Genomic DNA, 23,118 nt, shown 5'->3' on the forward strand with positions numbered 1-23,118 from the left:
TGCTAGGTTGGCAGGAGCAGGGACCGAGCAACGGGAGCTCACCCCATCGTGGGGATTCAAACCGCCGACCTTCTGATCGGCAAGCCCTAGGCTCTGTGGTTTAGACCACAGCGCTACCCGCGTCCCTTCTCATATTACATACTCTTTGAATAAGGCCCTGCAACTCCTCTCCTCATTGTCTTGTGAGTTCCCTCACTTTGCCTTACTAAATGCCACAGAGGAGGCAGGAGGCACCTTGGGGCCACTGCCATGTGGCAGGCGGCAACCTACACCCCTGGCTTGGTGCTGAACAGCTGCCATTGGAACAAATTAGAAAGGCATTTGCCAAATTATTTCACCCTCCTCTAGCTACTGGCATGGGCTTTGGACCTAGTCAAGTTTCCATGGTTGCCCCTGGCAACCCAGCGGTCATACAAGCCTTCTCTCTCCACAACATCAGGGTTACCTTCTCATTAATGGAGACGGCCGCTTGGCCTTGTGCTTCTTGGCTGTCCGAGATCCAATTTCTGCGAGCCATTTCTTCCCACTCTGCTTGCATCTTATCCCAAAACTCTGTGTCTGACTAGGGAGATGAGAAATCAAAAGGAAAACAAGGAAAGCAAGATTTAAAAGAGGAAGAAAAAAGTGTGTGCGAGAGAGGAAAAAATCTTTCAACTTCACAGCATCTTCTGTTTTCGTTTTTTCTGTTTCCCAAACTGCAAACTCTGAATGCCTCCAGCTGATCTTGGTTCATCCCAGGCCAGCTGTTTAAAATGGAAAATAAAAATGCATAGTAATGCTGACGACTACCTGTTGATGAGAGGGCAGAAGTCTTTCAGGTGAGCAGTCAAGGGAGGAAAAATTGAACACCACCAAGCCTAAACATTTGCATACACAATACAGTCACCAATGGATGATCTCCCAATGCATTTTTAAAAATTATATCTACAGTGCTCATGGCAGCACATCTAACTCTCCCCCCCACCTTCATTTTTTCGTTCCTGCAGCCTTACAAAATAGAAACAAAACAAGGTTTTGCAGCACCATAAAAAGGAACATATTTATTATGATGACACAAGTTTCTGTGGACTACAGTTTATTTTGTTAGATGCATAAGACAATGAAAGTTTATACCATAATAAATTTGTTAGTGTAGGCACCACAAGTGATTTTCTTCTTCTTCTTCTTCAGCAGCAGCAGAGTACCAGAACAACCACTCTGGAAACCTTTATGAATGAAGTAGGTTGGGCAGGGAGAATGTGACTGGTCTACCATAACCCAAACAGCTTCGTGGATGAGGAGGGATTTGAACCCAGTCCTAGCCCAAGGCTCTAGCCACTGTGCAACGCTGGCTTTCACCTTTTTTCACTCCATGCACCTTAATAAAATCCAACGCTGCAAGCTGTGAGGCTGTGTTATTTGTCACTTCTAGTTTTGCCTTGTGGTTCAAGCCTGGGATGCATGAATCTGTCAATTTCAGTGTCTCACTTTGAATAAGGCTTAAATTCAATTACCCACATTTCTAAATCCGTCTGCACTGTCCTCATGAAAATCCATCAGAGCAAATTTCTCGTAATGTGCACATTTTTTATGCAATTTGTCCAAATATACACAAATTTAGCAAATGTTGCTAAATAACATTCCTTAATATAATGTAGGGTTGCCATATGTCCGGACATACCCAGAATACTGTAGTCAGAAGCAGTGCCTAGGCAGAAAAGCGGCAAAATGTATTTGGAAGTATGGCAGCCCATGTCGGCAGTGGCGTTTTTGCTGATTTTTTTTAAAAATAGCTCAAAAACGTCAATTTTGCCAAAAACCTCAGCAACTTTGCCCCCTGAAAAGTTTTATATAACATATTTTTGTATGTTCTTTGTATTTTCTTATGCACAGTTCGCCCTAGTATCTTCTTCTTTGGCGATCACTTGTAGCCGAGTAAGATTTTCTTCCATAAACATGGTTTTACAATGAGTCCGTAAGTGACTATGGAGGCCGATTCTGGATCCACACGTCCTTCCACAGTGGGGACATTGGTTTCCGGGCAGGAGTTGATCACAGTGTGGATTTGCCAAGCGTGCCTTCCTCTAAGCACGTTTCTCCCTTGCATCCTGAGTTCGAGCGTCTTCAAAGCCCATGACACCTTTGGTAAAGGCTGTTCTCTCTCACCCTAGTACTGTATACCCATTCTGGGACTCATTACTTGGCTGGAGAACTGCACTGCAAAGGTTGGAGAAAGGGGAAGTTTGCAGAATGGCTGTGTATCATTTCGGGAAGTGCGAATTTGACTGTTAAATGTGAACTGAATTGAATTTCTCCTCTCCCTCTTCTCCTTGATTGGTAACGTTTTTGGTGAGTCAGGGTATGCCTGAATTTCGGGAGTGGGGAAGGGAATGAGAGGGAGTAGAACCCCCAGGATTCCTAAGAAGTGGGGAGGGGGAGGAATCAGTTGCTACTAAAATTCAGCTAAGTTGCTAGACTTATGTAACTTGGACTTTGCAGCTCATAAGAAGTATCTAGAATCTAGAGGTAATTCAGCTCCGAATGCTACCAAACTGTAAAGGCAGGGCTTGCAAACATGATTTGGTTTGAATTCTGACAGTCCTCCCCGGGGCTTATCAAAGAGCAGTTTAAATCAAACTGGACTATGCTCTCTGCACTTCCTCCTTAATAAAGTCCAAGCAATATAGTTTTATGTGGGCACTTTTGGGAACAAGGTGAGGTTATTGTGCCTGTTGTCTGCTTAGCTCTGCTTCTCCTGGATGCAAAATGAAAAAGGCAAATCATAAACAGGATTGTCTTAAATCACCAGCCAGAGTCCCAGGAAGAATCCATCAGCATTGTGGGTACTTAAGAATTATAACTGCTTGCTAATTAAAGTCCGGCAATCGCAACAACCAGCATTCACAACACAAACACTTTGCTGGTTCAGCTAAGATCCAGATTCCCTTAAAGATTCATCATGCTACATTTTGGGTCTGGGAGGGGTGTTTTCACTTTGCTTTTGCTCTGGTTATTAGTGCAGCTGAGGGCACATTAATTCCATGTACATTAATTCAATGGCTTATTTTAAAATGTAATCTGAGGTGCTTCCTTCCCTCCCCAGCCTTGATATTGATGGGATTTGCTCCCCATGCTGCAATTAGCGGTGGGAAAATGCTGCCCGGAATTTTTTTGGAGGGAAAGGGTTGTTTCAAATGTGCTTTAAAAGGCATAGTGTGTATGCAGCCTTAGAGAGTTTAAAATGCACACAACATAATAGGATAAGATGCAAGGAGATGTAATATTGTGTATCTCAGCCTTGTCCATCCTCATGTTTTCCAGCAGTTCTGGACTAAAACTAAAGTGGGCAATAAAAGATAATGGGAGAGGATTTCCCCCAGCAAATTATTTGTCAAAATTACAAATACCTAAATACAGATGGTATTCAACGTGCTACCATCTGCCTTATTGCAGGGCAGATTCGAGGGTAAACCATACGCGGAACGAGTCTGCCCCTGCGGCTTGATGGAGGTAGAAAGTGTCTCCTGTGCCTTGTTACGTTGCTGTTTTTATGGGGATATACGCTCGGTTTTCATTACCCCTGCTTTGCAAAAATCTTCAAATGAATTCGAACTTCGATGTCTAAAATCCCTGGTAGAGGACAAGGATCCTGAGATCACGTTAAGAGTAGCCAAATTCTGTGCGACTGCCATAGAACTCAGGGAACAAGTGGTGCTATCATAATGATTAAGGCCTTAAACGATAATTTTAGGTTGTATTTTAGTAACTAAGTTTTAATTTATATATTTTTATAATTGTTGTTATATCTGTATTGTCCCTGTTATATTTGACTGCAAATTCAAATGTATCCCTATCGTGTTTCATGATTTCCTTGATACTGTATGTGGGCTGGAACTGGTCTGTGACCGTAATAATAAATTCATTCATTCAAGGTGGGCTGGGGCAAATGGAAATTACAGTCCAAAATATCTGAATAGCACCAGGTTGCTAAAGGCTGGCATACATAAAATAATATGGACAAGGATCTCTAGTTTTTATTGACTGTCAGGACAGAGCTGTGAACAGTCAATAACCTGGTTCCTTTTCACTCTCAGTTCTATCTAGCTCTACAAGAGCCCTCTCAAAGTCCAGACTTGGCAAGGCGAATTCATTTAGATTTGCATATCCCCTTCGCACCTATGCTAATTCACTGGGTACTTTGATTTAATTTCAGGGATATTCCATCTGAGCTGCACCACTAGAGCTGGATTCCACTTCTCTTCTTTGATCCAGGAATAAACAGCCAACTGAAACAACTCCTCCGCAGAAGGGCAACTGGTCCAAGGTCTCTGTAATTAATGTTTCTTCTCACATACTGGAGTTGGGCTTCTTTAGCCAAAAGCCCTTTATCTTGAAGAGAGCATCTGTTCTCCGCGATGCAGGATTTCTTTAGCTTAAGCCTGCATTTTGCTGACAACAAAAATTAACTGTTATAGAGAATTCCATGAAATGCGAGAGCAGTGAAAGCTGCCCCCTTCTGAAAGGATCCTCCTCTGCATGCAAATTTACAAATAAATCTGGGCAGGAGGAGTGTAGTAGACCATTCTCCATTCATGAAAACATACAGCAGTTGGTACATAAAAAAGGAGAGAGAAAAAACCCTCAAAGATCCTATGTGAGTAATACTCTGTAGAACCTATGTACCCGAAGAAAGATAGAGAGCTGTTTTTCGAGTCATCTGTGCTCCTTGAATTGTGCATGGAATAGAACTGCTGAAATTAGAAATAGCATGTTCAAATAAATCCATTATCCTCTTTACCTTGTGATGTATGTAACCTTTGAAGGTGATGAGTGTGAGGAGTAACAAGTAACCGAAGGGGTTAACTGTCTACTGTGTAGCACCTGACCACTGAGGAAGATATCATATTACAGAATGTGCCAGAAGTGTTTCTGTGTGTATCAGTTGGTTTCGTTTTTGCCTGGGAGACGGTCGCAAGATGTCTGCGATCTCACCAGGTTGTTTGTTATTTTCTTTTTAAAATAAACTCCAGTAGTTATTAGAACACCTTGGACTCTGTGTGTTCTTAAGAGGCTTTTTATCCAACGGCTATACAAGCTTTCGCTGTGTGAGAGAAGAAGAAGGCTCTGCTGTGTGTTTTACTGCCAGCCCGGGTCTACGGAGCAGAGACGCTAGAGAAAGCGTGCTGGGCGGTAAATTAGTGGCTCCTAATTGAGTCATAAACAACTCAAAGGAGTCCTATATCCGTCACAGGTTATGGATCACAGGTCATGGGCCACCTGTCACAAGTTCTGGGTGACAGGCTCTGCGAGATAAGAGGTCCTGAACCTAATAAATCACCAAAGCAATAAAAGGTGATTGCAGCTGTAAAAGCCTTGGAGAAAGCCGGTGTAAAGAGCTAGCTGGGAGAAACCTGTTGTTTTGCAGTCGGCAATTAACAGATGCACTCGCTAGCAGAAAGACCCTGGACCAGAGGCTGGGATCCGCAGTCTACCCGGAGGAGCAACGTCAGCTATTCTGAGTGAGTACACGGACACGGAGCCCGGGGGTGGACAAGATGGCGGAGCAGCTACAGGAGTCATTTGTCGTGCCGTTCCAGAGGTTGAATGGCGACAACTATGCAGAGTGGAGAGAAAGGGCCAGAATGTGGTTGCTGGGAAAGGATTTATGGACTTGTGTGTTAAATCCTCCAACCCCTGTCGCTGATAATTCAGCAGCTGAAGCACAGAGGTTTGCAGCAGAAACCAGGAAAGACAATAAGGCTTTATGTGCCATTGCCATGAGCTGTGATGCTACGCAACTGCCCTATGTGCAAAATGCTGAAAATGCCAAGCAAGCCTGGGACAGTTTGGAAAGGGTCCATCAGAGAAAAACAGCTGGAGCTAAGCTGCATGCTATGAGGCATCTCTTTGAGTTGAGACTGAGACCAGGGCAACCCATTAAGGAGCACATTGCCAATGTGATTGATGCATTCCATAAGCTGCAGCGGCATGAGCTTGTGTTCAAAGAGAAGGAAAAAGTTTATATTTTGCTGTCTAGTTTGGGAAACGCCTATGAGCATTTGTGCCTAACGTTTGAGGCCATGCCTGAAGCTGAACTCACGATTGCTTACGTTTCTGGGCGTTTGGCGGATGAGGAACTGCGACGCCAGAAAGAATCGGCTGAGAAGGGGGGCCGTGGGCGCAGAGAAGCCAGTGGGGGTGCAGTAAAAAGCACTGAGGAATCCACTGTGAGTGCGTGCGCAACAAGGCTTTGTTATCGGTGCCAGCAGCCTGGGCACGTAGCGAGATTTTGCCCAGCTCCGGAAGCAGCCAAGGTCACTCAGCCAGGTGCCAGGCAACCCAGCGGACGTGGTCGTGGGACCAGCCAGCAGCGCCGAGGCAGAGGACGTGGGAAAACTCCAGATAAGCCTGTCAGCCATCTTTCTGCTGCCTTAGCAACGATTCGAAACAGAGGACAGGACAGTTTCACTTTTATTATCGACTCAGGCAGCACCCATCATCTTGTACCGCCTTCAGGACAGATCCTGAACTGCAGGCCACTTGAAGATGAAAAAAGCCTGCATCTTGCTGATGGTTCTTCTGGAACAATTAAAAGCAAGGGTGTTTTTTATATGCAATGCTTAGACACTAACCTTGATGTTTATGTTGTACCAGGCATGGAGAATGGTCTTTTAAGTGTGTCTTGCTTATTGCGTGAGGGCTTTGAGATAAGTTTTGCCAATGGTGTTTGCAAAATTGCCAGAGATGGGGCTGAGCTGGTAAGCGTTACTGTTGGGTCTGATGGTCTGTTTGTCCTAGATGGGAGGGGGCAAGCAGGTGGAAGTAACACTGGTGATGCTCAGGCTAAAAGTGCTAATACCCCAAAGGGCACAGAGGGCGCCATCCATAAGGATTGTATTCATGCTTGGCACCGTAAATTTTGTCACATGTCTTTTCCTTATGTGAAAAAAGCCCCTGATTTTGTCAAAGGTTGCAGGTTCAAGCCATGTCAAAAACACCTGCAATGCCGCGCATGTGCGAAAGCGAAGACGAAGAGATGCTCTTATCCTAGGTCTGAGAGGAAGAGCACAAAGCCATTTCAGTTAGTGCACTTGGATATTTCTGGGCCTATGTCAACGTCAAGTTTAGGTGGTTCAAAATATGTTTTGTGTCTTTTGGATGATTTCAGCCATTTTTCCTGGGTCATAACACTGAAAGAGAAGGGGGAGGCTGCCAGAGTGATACAGGAGTGGGTAGCCGAAGTAGAACTACAGTTCTCCGTCACTGTCCAGTGTTTTCAGAGTGACAGGGCGGGAGAGTTTTTGAGTGCAGAACTACAAGGGTTTTTCCGCAGCAAGGGAATTAGGCACAGGAAAACCGCCCCTTTTAGTCCACAGGAGAATGGTTTAGCTGAAAGGAAATTTAGGACGCTGTCTGAACTGGTAGAGGCAACGTTGTTTGATGCAGGATTACCCCAGAAGTTTTGGGGGGAATGTTATAAATTTGTGAATTATTGTTCAAACCGCGCTTTTAATTCAGTTGTGGACAACACACCCTACTACATGTTGTATGGCAAAGTTCCGAAGGTGCACTATTTCAGAACTTTTGGGTGTGAGGCTTGGGTTCTAATTCCAAAGCAGAAGCGCAGAAAGGGAGGATCAAGATCCAGGAAAATGATCTTCTGTGGTTATGAACCAAACTCAAAGGCTTGGAGGTTTGTACCAGCACAGGGGGACCAAACCCGCGTTCACATTAGCAGGAGTGCTACGTTCTGTGAACAAGAGGGCTGGAGACGCATTCATGCTAACCCCGAAGTTCTTCTTGACTGGTCTTCAGGTTTTGACCAGGAAGAGGAAACTCAGGTGGCTGATGCTGGAGTTCCAGGTGCTGCAGGACCAGATCCAGGTCAGGCAGCTGGTCCAAGTGGTGTAGCTCCTAGGGAAGTGAAGCAAGTAGTCAGAAGCGCACCGACTTCACCCCAGGTCAAGCCTGGGAAGTACAGCAAACGTGGTAGGTCACCCACTTCACCCAAAGCAAGCCCAGAGGGGGCTGCAAAGCGTAGTAGGTCTCTTGACAGTGCTGCTAGTCCGAGAGAGCCACAGTCAGAGACAAGCAGTTCGGATTTAGAGGGGGAAGATGTGGGACCAAGGCGTTCAAAACGCACCACGAAAGGTAAACCACCTGAAAGGTTTTCAGCTGTCAGTGTATGGGCGAACCTAGCAGTGTGTGAGCCTGAAAGCTTTGAAGAGGTGCAACAGTTGTCAGTGGAGGAAGCTAGGAAGTGGAAAGTTGCAATGGAGAAAGAGTTGAACTCCATGCAATCTCTTGGTGTGTATAGTCTAACACAGTTGCCAGAAGGCAAGAAAGCAGTCAGTTGTAGGTGGGTCTACAGGCTGAAACCCACAGTGACTGGAGAGCCTCAGTACAAGGCTAGATTAGTGGCTAGAGGTTTTACTCAGAAGAAAGGAATCCACTACACAGATGTCTTTAGTCCGACTTCGAGAGCGGAATCTTTCAGGATGCTTTTAGCGACTGCAGCGCAGAGAGGCCTAGTGGTCAACCACTTTGATGTGGACACCGCTTATTTGAACTCTGCCCTCCAGGAGGAGTTGTACATGTTGCCTCCTCCAGGGTTTGAGAGTGACGTGCCAGGTCAGGTGTGGAAGCTGCACAAGTCGATCTACGGTCTGAAGCAATCCGCTAGAAACTGGAATTCGTGTCTTGATTCTGTTTTGAAGAGCCTAGGTTTCAGGAAGAGTCTAGCTGACAGTTGTCTGTATCTCAGAGGTGAAGGAGAACAGCAGGAACTGTTGCTTGTCTATGTTGATGACTTGATTTGCTTAGCAAAGAGCCAGATGCAAGTGCAGAAGTTTGCAAAAGAGCTAGGCAAGAGGTTCAAACTCAAGAATCTAGGTGCAGTGAATGTTTATCTAGGTGTGCAGATAGACAGAACTGAGGATGGAAGTTTTTTGCTCAGTCAGAAAGGCAAGATTGAACATTTGCTTGAGAAGTTCAGAATGTCTGACTGTAAAGGGGTCAGAACACCCATGGAGACAAACTTTGTGAAAGAGTCACAAGTGAAGGACAAAGTAGCGTTTGAGAGTCCTGAAGTGTTTCAGTCAGCGCTAGGGAGTCTGTTGTATTTGTCACAATGGAGCAGACCAGATATTGCTTTTGCAGTCAATTTGCTCAGTAGAGAAGCATCGAAGCCTAGCGTGCATGCTTGGAATGGCATTAAGAGAGTGCTTAGGTATTTGCAGGAGACCAAAGAGTATTGTTTGTACATGTCAGCGCAAGGTGAGCCACAACTCACTTGTTTTGCAGATGCTGATTGGGCCAATCAGGAGGACAGGAAGTCAGTGACTGGTTTGGTAGTCAAGTTTGGAAATGCCCTGATTGGTTGGCGGTCGCGCAGGCAAAGCCTAATAGCAATGTCTTTCACGGAAGCCGAATTCTGTGCGTTGTCTGCGACATGCACTGAATTGGAGTACTACAGATGTTTGGTCCAGTAAATCTGGGGTGATTGTAGCCAGCCCATCACTGTTTGGGGCGACAATCAACCATCTTTGAGACTGGCGGAGTCTGGACAGTTCAAGGCCAGAACCAAACACTTAGACATCCGCTTCCGAAACGTATGTCAGAGCATACAGGTAGGCTTGGTAAAGTTGAGGTATTGTCCAAGCCAGGAGAACCTAGCAGATGGGTTCACAAAACCCTTGAGTTTCCAACGGCATGGGGAATTCTGTGAAGGGTTGGTTTTGGGGTAAGTTTGGATACCCGCTATCCCCAGTGTTCAGGTGAGAGGGGGTGTGAGGAGTAACAAGTAACCGAAGGGGTTAACTGTCTACTGTGTAGCACCTGACCACTGAGGAAGATATCATATTATAGAATGTGCCAGAAGTGTTTCTGTGTGTATCAGTTGGTCTCGTTTTTGCCTGGGAGACAGGCGCAAGATGTCTGCGATCTCACCAGGTTGTTTGTTATTTTCGTTTTAAAATAAACTCCAGTAGTTATTAGAACACCTTGGACTCTGTGTGTTCTTAAGAGGCTTTTTATCCAACGGCTATACAAGCTTTCGCTGTGTGAGAGAAGAAGAAGGCTCTGCTGTGTGTTTTACTGCCAGCCCGGGTCTACGGAGCAGAGACGCTAGAGAAAGCGTGCCGGGCGGTAAATTAGTGGCTCCTAATTGAGTCATAAACAACTCAAAGGAGTCCTATATCCGTCACCGTATTCCGTATTCCCTGGATCATGTACAATTAATCTCGAGCTTTGCTAATATATTGACTACTACTGTGTTTCTCCAAAAATAAGACACCGTCTTATATTTATTTTTCCTCAAAAAAATACACGGTGGCTTATTTTCAGGGGGTGTCTTATTTTTTTTATTAAGTATGGTACAGTTTAACCTACAAGGTTATTTCTTAACCTAAAAGGTTAAACTGCCTATCACTATGGCTTATTTTCGGGGTATGGCTTATTTTCGGAGAAACACGGTAGCTACTTTGAATTTAGCATTGCTTGGGAATTTTAAGGAACAACCCCCACCCCCAGCACGGTCTTGAAATCTGTGGTTAAAATCAATGCCGTTTGGATAAGTTCAATCCACCACCTTGATTCAAAATAGCGTCCAACTGTATCCAAACATGGGCACAAATCTACTCCTTGATCTCAGGAACAATCATGCAAAATTTGGTTAAAATCCATGCAGTTTTTAAAGGTTCAGTTCACTATCGTGATACAAAATGGCATTGCCATTGTTGCCCAAATGGCGACAAAAAAACCCTGCTCCTTGATCGCAAGAACCATCATGCAAAATGCAGTATCTTAAGACGTGTCCAAATCCACAAAGAACAAAAAACTTTCCAAATATACAATACCTGTGGTTTTATTCACTTTTCCTGTCTGCCTTCCAAGGGACCTGTGTGTACTAAAACAGGTCCAAATAACCAGCTGGCATTTAGATTCTCAAGGGACAGCACCCATTGCTTCCTTGTTCCAGTTGCCTCTGGTATAACCCAAGATGTATGTTACACTTGGACACAGGCTAACCTGTTTAAGTCTATATAACACCACATGGACTCAGTCTTAAAACACTTACTGTATAAACTGCAGACAGAGCTTTTCCACCAAACCCAGCAATATATTTTCTCTCCCTCATCCCCTGCTTTTTTTGCTCAAGTCAGACTGGATAAAGGTTGTGGTGCACTTGAAAGCTTGCTCACTACTTTGTGACATTTTCCCTGGTTTTAATAAATGGATTATGATACTGCTGCTTTTGGATTTTTATTTCCTTTTCAAATGGATCAGGGCAGCTACCCACAATTTTTATCTGGATTATGTCTGTTTCACAGAATCAGCATTCAAAGAAGCAAAGAATTTCTGGTTCAGCTGCTACATTCTACAGACAAGGTTCTGGTTCACACATAACACTAAGTCACAGTTTAATAAACTATGTGTTAACCACAAGTTGTCCAACAGATCATCAAAGTAAACATGGCTTGCTTCCCAAGGTTGGTTTGTGTTCTAGCTGCTCTTGCTTCATATATTTGTAGTGTGGCAAGTGACTGGGATAGGACGGTCAATAAAGCCATGGTTAAGGAAGGGCGCTGGACTCATGTGTAAAGCCAAGGCATAGCTAAAGCAAACCAAAGTTCACAAGTCAACAAACCATAGCTGCAGGCTGTGGTTCATTAGCAGTAAAAAAACAAAAAACCACATAGCTAAGCTGCTGAGTAGGGTTCACACATAACACTAAGCCAAGGTTTAATCAGCCATGGTTTATTGTCATATGCAAACCAGGCCAGTGTTTGTGTGTGTTGGGGGTGGGGGTGGTAGGACAAAGGATACATGCCTCCCCATCTTAATTCGAGTGAAGGTGCTGAGACATGCCCTCCAACATCCTGCAGAGGAAAATCTGGATGCACGTCTTTCGGGGAGACGCTCCCACGCGAGTCATGTGACTCACATGAAAACAGGGTCCCCCCCAAAACACGTGTCTGTTGGGGGCTATACTCTCACCAAAGCCAGGTGACTCGCATTGAGTGCACTTCCCCCACAAAATGAGTGTCTTCTGAGGCCACCCTCTTGCAGGAGCCAAAATGAGACATTCTGGGACCCAATCAGAAGGATAAGTGGCTTCTGTAATTCTGGGGTGTCCTGCTCAAATCAGGACAGTTCACAAGTGTGCTGAGATGGCAGAAGGATAAATGGGCCTAGTCACCAGAAAACAATCGGATCATAGCCTTATTGCCCTTTCAGTCATACTGCAGTGGCAATTCAATACAACTGATCTTCTTTTCATTTTACACCCCAGTTTTAAGTAAGCTGTATTTTAAATACATTCCAATCTAAGAGCTGCTTTGCTCCCACCCCCACCCACCCCTGGCCATAATATGAATATGTTTTAATTACCTCTCTAGGTGAAATGTTTTAGAGAAAGGATGCTATTAAAAAGAGTCTCTTTAATTTGTGCAGAGTGTTTCATAATTGAAAAGCATAGCTGCCAGCATTTTAGGCATATTTGAAGCCTGAGTTTTATTCAAAAGAGAAATAAAGTCTCCCCCCCCCACTCCCTGCTAAATAGCCGGAAAACCCACAAAATCGCATGATCTGTACTGTAGTAAGAAAAAAATACTTAGCATTTATATAGCACATTTCAAATGTTCAAAGCACTTTGCAGGAATGGCTTCAATAACACCTTATTATTTTATTTATGATTCATAAAGCACCATTACTATGCATTAGTCTACTAGGAGCTGGCAGTGTAAATAATGCTTAACGTGGCCCTGAAACACAGACAGTGTATAAATGTCACTAGTAATAGGGCTGGTCTGGATTGGGTTTGGATTTGGATTTGCCCACCAAAATTGGAGGGGTGTGTCAGTTCCACCCTCCTAAATGTCAACTTCCCAGGGGGGAAAGAACTCCGCAGGTTCCAAAGTGAGGCTCAGCAGATCCACAATGCCTCAAGGTCTTACTGTGTTCCCAAAGACATTGCTGGGAACATAATGAGCTCTAGATACGCTCACCTCTTCTTCCTGCCAACTGTGCCACTCGGATGATCCAATGAGGACTAGCACAAGGCAGTGCACAAGGTCCAGCATGCAATTCAATATTTGTTGGGAATATCAAAGAGCCATTGTACACAGAAAGCTAGCATGTCAGGGAGAATGCTATGCAGACCACTTTTCCCGAAAAGCTGCTTTTCCAAAGGCATTGTGGGCACTTCAATCATGTGACACCCAGTGACAGACAGCAGAGCCAGACCAGAGTCTGGTGATGCAGTCCCTCAGAACTCCACTCAAAAAAATTGGGGGGTTTCCTAAAAACACACACCCAGCAACAGAAACTGAAGTGTAACAACTGATTTCTGAGTAACCGAATTTCAAGAAAAGCTGTGCATCTACTACTGTGTTTAAGCCTGGGACATCTTTATTTTTGAGTAATAAGTTAACTTCTACCTGAAAGAACTATGCTTCACCAACTCTCTCTCTCTTTTGTAAATAAAACTGTTCTTCTTTGATTAGCCCCTGCCTGAGACACTCTGAACTGAAGTTTCCCTCACAGATAGCCTGTGGTAAATTGTAGAAATCCATTTAATTATCGTACCGCGCAGTGGGTCTGCTATATTTAATTAGGGGCAGTTAGCGGGGTCAGTCTGCTACACATCCCATGCCCACTTGCATTCTGAGGTGGTACAGTCCTTGAAGGGCTCTCACAAACAGTTGTCCTGAATGTGGAAACAGCTGCCCAAGGCCTGTGCGAATTGCTGAGCATTTTAGTGTTAGTCAATGCTCTGACTTAACTGCCTAGGTTTTGCCTTATGCTTTTCTGAAAATGTCTCCCTAGGCCCAGTCCAAATCTCTTAGTGGCCAGGCCCAGCCTTTTTGCATTGAACAGTGACATTGTCTGGATCCCACTGAGGTCCCTGAAAATAGTACAGTAAAAATTTATCCCAAGCTACATATAAGCTGCTAAATCATTTCACGTTCTGCTAAAAGAAAGCCCAGCTTTGGGGTATCAGGGATGCTGTCAATCAAGGGGAATGTGAATAGAATGGCAAAGATCTTGGAGGAAAGGTTGAAGGCAGATTGGCAGAAGAAGATCAGGAAAACAGAGCCACAACACCATCTCTCAGTCTTTTGGAATCAAGCTGGAGATAAACAAGCAAATGCAATTGCATAAACATGAGAGCACAGCAATTTTTCCTCACCTAGATTTGCAGCCGTTGGTTGGAATAAATGGTTTTACTACATGCTGCTAATACAAGAGACTTCTGGCTAAGGTCCTGAGACCACACACAGAATAAACTTATCTTTCAAGGCTCCTTCCCAAATTCAGTTTCAAGGGAGGATTTGGAGCAGATCTGTAGTCTGACATTGGTTGTCAGGACCGATATTTTTTGTGCTGAGGTGTGTGTGCATGGGGTAGGGCACCCTTTGTAAATGAAAAACAAAAGAATGTGAGATCCAAATATCCCAACACCGCAAGGGAAACTTGTGTGTATAACCAGGGTCCAAATTGCACAGCTGATTTGAGTGTCTCTCTATTTGCATCAACCTCGTGATCCTCACCAGGGACTCACACTGAACTGGCTGGGTGCATGTTTCAATGTGTGTTGTGTGTGTGTGTGTGTGTGTGTGTGTGTGTGTGTGTGTGTGTGTGTGTAAAGTTCGTTTCCCCTCTTCTCTCTTGCTCCTGCAATTCTCGTTGCCCATTCTCTCTGGGCACTTCCAGATGGTTGATATTTCTGAGTGGGATTTAATTGCATACTGACAAAGAGAGGTTGCACAATTATAGTTGATTTGGTTCTCTTGCACAACCAACTCCCCCCCCCCAGCTTACAAAAAAGCAGACTTTTTAATAAGGAAAGTGAAGGGAGAACATATTGGAAATGGGGGTGACAATTGCTCAATGCGAGGTTTGAGGTTTTGTACAATCCAGCAGTATAAAAACTTTATGAAATGAATAAATACACTTTAAAAATCAAATAACTTCCTGCAAACAAATCAGAATAACGCTCGCTAAACAGCTAACATTGCCTAAAAGGTCCAATCTGTGGAGGAGGCAAGTTTGTTGTGCAAAAGCTCCACCCAAACTTTAATTGTGCAACCCGAACTTTGTAAAATGTGATGGGATCCCAAAGAAAAATTGCAACAGTCTGAAACCACCCTTCCACTGATTGGGGGGGGGGGTCTGGTAACCTGCTGTGAGAAATACCTGAAATTAGGTCTTTTGCTCATCTAGTTACACATATGTTTTTTGAATATTTACCCCAGACTCAGATGAATGGCTAGCAAGAACACTCCTGCGCTTTAAACTGTTTATGCTAGAAGCTCCCCTTTGGTGGCACTCCTAAGTGCATCTACTTGAAACCATGTCACAGAGAAACATGCTGAGGATCACACCATTATTTTTCCAATGGAAACACAATCACTTTAGCTCCACTTAGCTCAAATTGCCTAATGCCAGGTTGTGCTTTTGTTGCATTAAACAAAAGGCTGCTTTGCTAGATCGACTTCAGGTGGGACATTTTCCAAAACGTCAAACAATACCTCGACAGCTGCTTTCGCTCTTTCAAATTCCTCCTCCATAGAATGATTTCGTGAGAGGAGAGCACCTCCCCAACGTTGCTCTTTGGTTGATCGTGCCTAAAAGTAAAAGTAAAATGAAATGCAGTAAGCACAGAACAATATTTGCTAAGAGCCAACGCCGTGCATTAAAAGCCAGCACAGCCGGACGTATATCCATAACGTATATTTAAGACAAATGGCTTCTCCCACAAAAAAACACCCTCTGGGAACTGACATCTGGATTGCTCCTCAGTCCTGCCTCCTGCTTTGTCCTCTAGTGTATTATTTATTTAAACAACTTTTAAACAAAACCAATCTCTATGCAGTGCACATAAAACTGTAGTTCTGACATGTCCAAAGGCTTCTGGTCCCTGGTTCACCTCAGCTGCCCATGGCCCAACCCCGAAATTGTGAGAGAAGATTTCAAGTAGGCAATTAGCCCAGAAGGAAAAACTTCAGCCCAATGTGGCTACTCTTTTGCTCCTGATCATGTCATGGACTGGCTGGAGAGGAGTAGTGGGAGGTACCAGCTGGAGAAACCCCAGGGGAGGAAGGCTCAGAGCCAGAGGAAGGGGGTGGGATGGCGATATGTGGTCAGAGGGAGAAGAGGGAGCAGACTGCGAAAAGGAGATGTTGGAAGCTGAAGAGGCAGCAGGGTTTAGTGAACAAGCTAAAGCTGGGACAAAGAGTTCTCCAGAACCTAGAGACAGAAGAGAAGGGGAATCAGGAGACTAAGCAGGGCCGGCGCCTCCATTTAGGCGAACTAGGCCGTCGCCTAGAACGCCAAAATGGAGGGGGCGCTGGCCAGCCTGCCCACCGCCCATGGCCTGCCTGCCGGCCCCCCGCGCTGCCGCCTCCGCCTCCATATGTGTCGCCGGAGCCTGGCGGGCGGCTGCTCGGCTCCGGATCCCGGAGGCACTGCACCCTGTGGAGCATGGGGGGGAGGGGCATGGGGACGGTGTGTTGGCTCTGGAGTGGGGAAGAAGAGACGCTCTGTGCATGCCCAAGGGGTGTCTGGCCTTTGAGAGCATTCTGCACTTGCACTCGCTGATCTGGGAACGAAGTCAGGCGCAGACTTCCGTGTTTGCGCGCATTTTTGGGGGGGGTGAGAAAGGGAAGCGAGTCTGCCGCCCTTTAGGCGCGCAGGAATAATAGGAGCAGGCAGGCAAAGGGCAACAAGTCTGGAGGAGATCGAAGCAGCCGGACCAGCTCCTCGGCAGCCTTCAGAAAGCTGCGGGGGGGGGGGGAGATGGTGATCTCACCTAGGGCACAAAAAACCCTAGCACCGGCCCTGAGACTAAGAGAAGACAAACTGCTGAAGAATCCAGGGAATCTCCCCCCCCTGCTGTGACCAGCTCCTCTTCCCCCTGGTCTCCCAGAACACACAGAGAAATGAAAGGAGCAGAGGAGAGATTGGTGGCACACAGACACAGTCTCCAATTGCTTGGAAAAACCCCTGGAGAGGAGGGGACTTAGGCAGCTGTGGGAAGAACCTTCAGCCCTCACAACTGCCACACTGGGAAAATTGCTGGGATCACCGAGCCTTTGGTTTCTTTGAATAAAGAGTTACGGTAACTTCACAGACACCGGTGATTTTCAATTGCTGGTCTTCACTTGACACCATTTCCTGAGAGCTCCTTTCAGACAAAAAAGTCAACAAACCCTCAGCAGAGAGGAACACCCATGATGTCATTCAGCCCTCAATTTTCAACAGAAGCCCACTGATATTTAAAGGCTATCTGCTGCAGCTGCTATCCTGTCTGCTGCAGTTGTCACCCCATTACAAAATCTAGAAGCATTTCAGAAACCTGGTGCTCTTCAGATATTTTGGGCTACAACTGTCATCAGCCCCAGCTAGCATGGCCATGCACTTGTTTCAATTCTTACCAGACAGATAATCCTTTCCAAAAATGACAAACCCAACTGAGGTAGACGTTTGGAAGTGCTTGGAATAAATTTGTTCACTTAAATGAAGTTTCCTAAGCTGTTTCAAGAATCTCTGAATTACACCTGAAAGTAGTTCCCAAAATTGCCAGGTGAACTAAAGGTGCATTAGGTTTACTCTGGGGTAGAACTTTGAACAATTTCAAGTTTATCTGCTCCACCCTGTAGTAGGCCTGGACTCGTAGCTTTCAGTAAATAAAGAAAAGTAAGACCACTGGACTCCTATAAGTTATAATGCAAAACATGGAGGAATGTTCCAAGGTTTATTAGGCAGACCCAGAGGTGCTGCTGTTGCTAAGGGTACTTAACCACTTAGTCATTATTGCTAAGCAAACAGAAGGAAGGGATAGGAGGAATTTCCTGTATCTTCCCTGCAACTGTTGTTGTTTAGTCGTTTAGTCGTGTCCGACTCTTCGTGACCCCATGGACCATAGCACGCCAGGCACTCCTGTCTTGCACTGCCTCCCGCAGTTTGGTCAAACTCATGTTCGTAGCTTCGAGAACACTGTCCAACCATCTTGTCCTCTGTCGTCCCCTTCTCCTAGTGCCCTCAATCTTTCCCAACATCAGGGTCTTTTCCAAGGATTCTTCTCTTCTCATGAGGTGGCCAAAGTATTGGAGCCTCAGCTTCACGATCTGTCCTTCCAGTGAGCACTCAGGGCTGATTTCCTTAAGAATTGATAGGTTTGATCTTCTTGCAGTCCATGGGACTCTCAAGAGTCTCCTCCAGCACCATAATTCAAATTCAATTCTTCGGCGATCAGCCTTCTTTATGGTCCAGCTCTCACTTCCATACATCACTACTGGGAAAACCATAGCTTTAACTATACGGACCTTTGTCGGCAAGGTGATGTCTCTGCTTTTTTTAAGATGCTGTCTAGGTTTGTCATTGCTTTTCTCCCAAGAAGCAGGCGTCTTTTAATTTCGTGACTGCTGTCACCATCTGCAGTGATCAAGGAGCCCAAGAAAGTAAAATCTCTCACTGCCTCCATTTCTTCCCCTTCTATTTGCCAGGAGGTGATGGGACCAGTGGCCATGATCTTGGTTTTTTTGATGTTGAGCTTCAGACCATATTTTGCGCTCTCCTCTTTCACCCTCATTAAAAGGTTCTTTAATTCCTCCTCGCTTTCTGCCATCAAGGTTGTGTCATCTGCATATCTGAGGTTGTTGATATTTCTTCCGGCAATCTTAATTCCGGCTTGGGATTCATCTAGTCCAGCCTTTCGCATGATGAATTCTGCATATAAGTTAAATAAGCAGGGAGACAATATACAACCTTGTCGTACTCCTTTCCCAATTTTGAACCAATCAGTTGTTCCATATCCAGTTCTAACTGTAGCTTCTTGTCCCACATAGAGATTTCTCAGGAGACAGATGAGGTGATCAGGCACTCCCATTTCTTTAAGAACTTGCCAAAGTTTGCTGTGGTCGACACAGTCAAAGGCTTTTGCATAGTCAATGAAGCAGAAGGAGACATTTTTCTGGAACTCTCTAGCTTTCTCCATAATCCAGCGCATGTTTGCTATTTGGTCTCTGGTTCCTCTGCCCTTTCGAAATCCAGCTTGCACTTCTGGGAGTTCTCGGTCCACATATTGCCTAAGCCTGCCTTGTAGAATTTTAAGCATAACCTTGCTAGTGTGTGAAATGAGCGCAATTGTGCGGTAGTTGGAGCATTCTTTGGCACTGCCCTTCTTTGGAATTGGGATGTAGACTGATCTTCTCCAATCCTCTGGCCATTGCTGAGTTTTCCAAACTTGCTGGCATATTGGGTGTAGCACCTTAACAGCATCATCTTTTAAAATTTTAAATAGTTCAGCTGGAATATCATCACTTCCACTGGCCTTGTTATTAGCAGTGCTTTCTAAGGCCCATTTGACTTCACTCTCCAAGATGTCTGGCTCAAGGTCAGCAACCACACTACCTGGGGTGTACGAGACCTCCATATCTTTCTGGTATAATTCCTCTGTGTATTCCTGCCACCTCTTCTTGATGTCTTCTGCTTCTGTTAGGTCCTTACCACTTTTGTCCTTGATTATGGTAATCTTTGTACGAAATGTTCCTTTCATATCTCCAATTTTCTTGAACAGATCTCTGGTTTTCCCCATTCTATTGTTTTCCTCTATTTCTTTGCATTGCTCATTTAAGAAGACCCTCTTGTCTCTCCTTGCTGTTTTTTGGAAATCTGCATTCAGTTTCCTGTATCTTTCCCTATCTCCCTTGCATTTTGCTTGCCTCCTCTCCTCTGCTATTTGTAAGGCCTCGTTGGACAGCCATTTTGCTTTCTTGCATTTCCTTTTCCTTGGGATGGTTTTCGTTGCTGCCTCCTGTATAATGTTACGAGCCTCCATCCATAGTTCTTCAGGCACTCTGTCCACCAAATCTAAATCTTTAAACCTGTTCCTCACTTCCACTGTGTATTCATAAGGGATTTGATTCAGATTGTATCTTACTGGCCCAGTGGTTTTTCCTACTTTCTTCAGTTTAAGCTGGAATTTTGCTATAAGAAGCTGATGATCTGAGTTACAGTCAGCTCCAGGTTTTGTTTTTGCTGACTGTATAGAGCTTCTCCATCTTTGGCTGCAGAGAATATAATCAATCTGATTTCGATGCTGCCCATTTGGTGATATCCACGTGTAGAGTCGTCTCTTGTGTTGTTGGAAGAGAGTGTTTGTGATGACCAGCTTGTTCTCTTGACAGAACTCTATTAGCCTTTGCCCTGCTTCATTTTGAACTCCAAGGCCAAACTTGCCAGTTGTTCCTTTTATCTCTTGATTCCCTACTTTAGCATTCCAATCCCCTGTAATGAGAAGAACATCCTTCTTTGGTGTCATTTCTAGAAGTATACAAATAGGAACAAATCGAATGATGCCTTGTGCCTTTAACAGTTGTGTGCCTGACACAAATTAAGCAATGTAAACCTTTTCTAGTATGAAAATACTAGAATCATAGCTTCACTAGCTGAAATTATGTCCGGCAGGCATCATATTCCTTGTGTGTGGTCCCTGATTTAGTTGTTGACCCTATACTTCAGCCCAGCAGCTGGTAACACTCAGAATACCGAATTAAAAAGTTCACTTGGGTGAACTTGAACTAGTTCATTTTTGGTACAGGATGAACTTGAACTAGTTCATCTTAGTTACAGGTAGGTAGCTGTGTTGGTCTGATGCAGTCAAAACAAAATTAAAAAATCCTTCCAGTAGCACCTTAGAGACCAACTAGGTTTGTCATAGGTATGAGCTTTCGTGTGCATGCACACTTCTTCATCTTAACGTTCCAAGCACCTGAGCTTGCTCAATGGAGCAAAGTTTTTTGCGTTTGTTTTCCATTTTGCCTGAACAGGAGTGATTTGTCATTTCTCTGCTATTCTTGGCTGCTTCCTTTGTTCAGCTTCCTTCCCAGGATTCTTCCCATGGGGAAAATACAATGCAAGTTTATAAGCACCTTTCATAAAAAAAAAACCTTCTGAATTCATAATCACAGTGAAAAGAAACATCCTCTTTCACTGGGAGGAAAAATAGTGCAATGACCTAAAAAGCCTTGATTCTGCTAAGCTCCTGACCCCACACTTGTCCGAGGTTAAACTCATTAGCCAGATGCCCGCCCAACAGCATATCACAACAGCTTCCACTTACATGATTATACATTATTATTATTATCCTTGGGGGTTATTCAATTGCAATGAGCTGTTTTCATGCTGGCTATAATTTCTGTTGCATTAAAATGAGTCCAGACTGATTTTTGGGGGAGGTGGGGAGCAGGAGGTGCCCACCAACCTTGCACTGAACAGTACTGAAAGAGGAAGTGGTCACAGGACGTTAAGGCTATCAACCTACATGCAATGCAATCCCTACTAGGATCACTTTAAAGTCCAGTACTATATGCGTCTACCCAGATGTAAGCCCACTGAGCTCAGGGTTACTTACTCCCAGGTAAGCATGTCTGAAATTATAGTCTCAGAGTAAAATGGCTTTGCAGGATGAACATATAAGCAAAACATACAGTGTGTTGAGCAGGTTATCTAAGATCCATAATCTAAAAGCCTATGACATCTGGTGTTTGTATAGTTTTGGCTCTCCCGTGGACATAGCTGTCAACTTTCAGATTTGAAAATAAGGGATCAGCAGCCTCACTTGTCCCGGGGACAGTCTACGGTATATCTAACAATCCAGGATAGCAGCGGGAAACGGCGCTGGAATAAGGGAATTTCCTGCAAAAAAAGGGAAGGCTGACAGCTATGCCTGTGGAACATAGAATTGGCAGAGAATTAAGCCCAATACTGTGATCAGGCATGGCACTGACATCTTTCCATTACAAAATGATGGCACGAGCTCTCTTTATGCATGTCCAGTGCTTTTTTTTTTTACAATAATATTTATTGAATTTTCCAACATTACAAATCAAATCAGTATATCTTCACATCCACTTTATATCTTTAGCACAAAAGCGAAAAAGAGAGAAGAAAAAAAAAGAAAAAGAAAAAAAAACATACAAAAAAGCAAAAAATATCAGGAAAAAAGAAAAAAAGAATTTTTATAAAAATTAAACATCTAATATAAACCATTGTATTAAACTTTGACTTCCCCGTTCCGTCCTTCCCAGGTCATATTATATCCCATTTTGGCAATTTTTCTAATTCTTTGCATTAATTCAATTATCTTAAATAAATTATTTTGATATCAAATTACAATAAATCCCATCAATTATATTCCCCACACTTTAATTCTATAATAATCCCCTTTAGCTTCCTGTTTCCCCTAAAAATCTCCTCAAATCTCTATTTCTAATAAATTCTAACAGAAAAAAAAAATTTATTATTTTAACTCAATACAAAAGATCACCCTCCTTCACCCGGGTGCCCTTCTCCGGACGACCTGACCAGCATCTTTAAACAGTCCAAATCAAAACCGTGTTATCCGTCTCTTAGTTATAATGTCCTCTGACACTCAGCCTATTCCGTCTCTCGCCCACTCCAACCCCATCTCTTCTTCCCAGCAACCCTTCTGTCGCCCCCATTGTTCATGTCCATCGCCCGGACCTACCCTCCCCTCCCTCACTGAGGAGGTTCGACTCCGGGCCATCACTTGGTTGTTTTTCCCTGGAGCCAGCTCTCCTCCTCTCACTAGGAGAGACAGCTCCTGGATTTCTTTGCACATTGGAGCTCCTTGGTAGCAATCTAGGTCCTGCGCAACCTCTCTCACCGCTTGCGCTTCGATCCAAGGCTTTTTTTCTGGGGGTACGCATACCCCTAAACATTTTGTGAAATTTGTACTTTTGCCCATTTACTGTATTTATTTCCCCCGATTTGAACTATAAAATGGTGATTTTATTGAGTCAAAATGGGAGTACCCCTAAGCATTTTTTAAAGAAAAAAAGCACTGTGCATGCCCATCACATTTGGCCAGCCTGCTCCTCGCCACTGCACAGGTTAAATATGGGTACCCTGCACACAGGGCATTGGAGAGGAACGAGACGGTGCAGTGTAATGACTAAAAGACTGAGCTAAAAATTAGGAAATCTCTGGTTCATATCCACCCTGACCTCATCAGGTGACCATTGGCAAGCCAATCTCTTTCAGCTTCAGCCACCCACTGCACAACACAGGAGATAATAATACAGACTTACCTTACAGGTTTGTTGTAAGAAT

The 23,118-nt window shown here is 44.4% G+C and overlaps 1 protein-coding gene across 4 annotated transcripts in view; it reads right to left on the reverse strand.

The window, feature by feature from the left end:
- Nucleotides 1–23,118, reverse strand: part of PEX5L (peroxisomal biogenesis factor 5 like) — a 129,204-nt gene that overhangs the window by 11,971 nt on the left and 94,115 nt on the right. For all 4 annotated transcript variants that reach the window (XM_088669218.1, XM_035133245.3, XM_088669217.1 and 1 more), the window contains 2 exons: nt 15,513–15,608; nt 446–562 (listed from right to left, as the gene is read on the reverse strand). In XM_088669218.1, the coding sequence (XP_088525344.1) occupies nt 446–562; nt 15,513–15,608 (213 nt within the window). The remainder of the gene's footprint in view (nt 1–445; nt 563–15,512; nt 15,609–23,118) is intronic.

Source organism: Zootoca vivipara, chromosome 5 (assembly GCF_965207765.1).
Source record: "Zootoca vivipara chromosome 5, rZooViv2.hap1.1, whole genome shotgun sequence".
Taxonomy (NCBI): domain Eukaryota; kingdom Metazoa; phylum Chordata; class Lepidosauria; order Squamata; family Lacertidae; genus Zootoca; species Zootoca vivipara.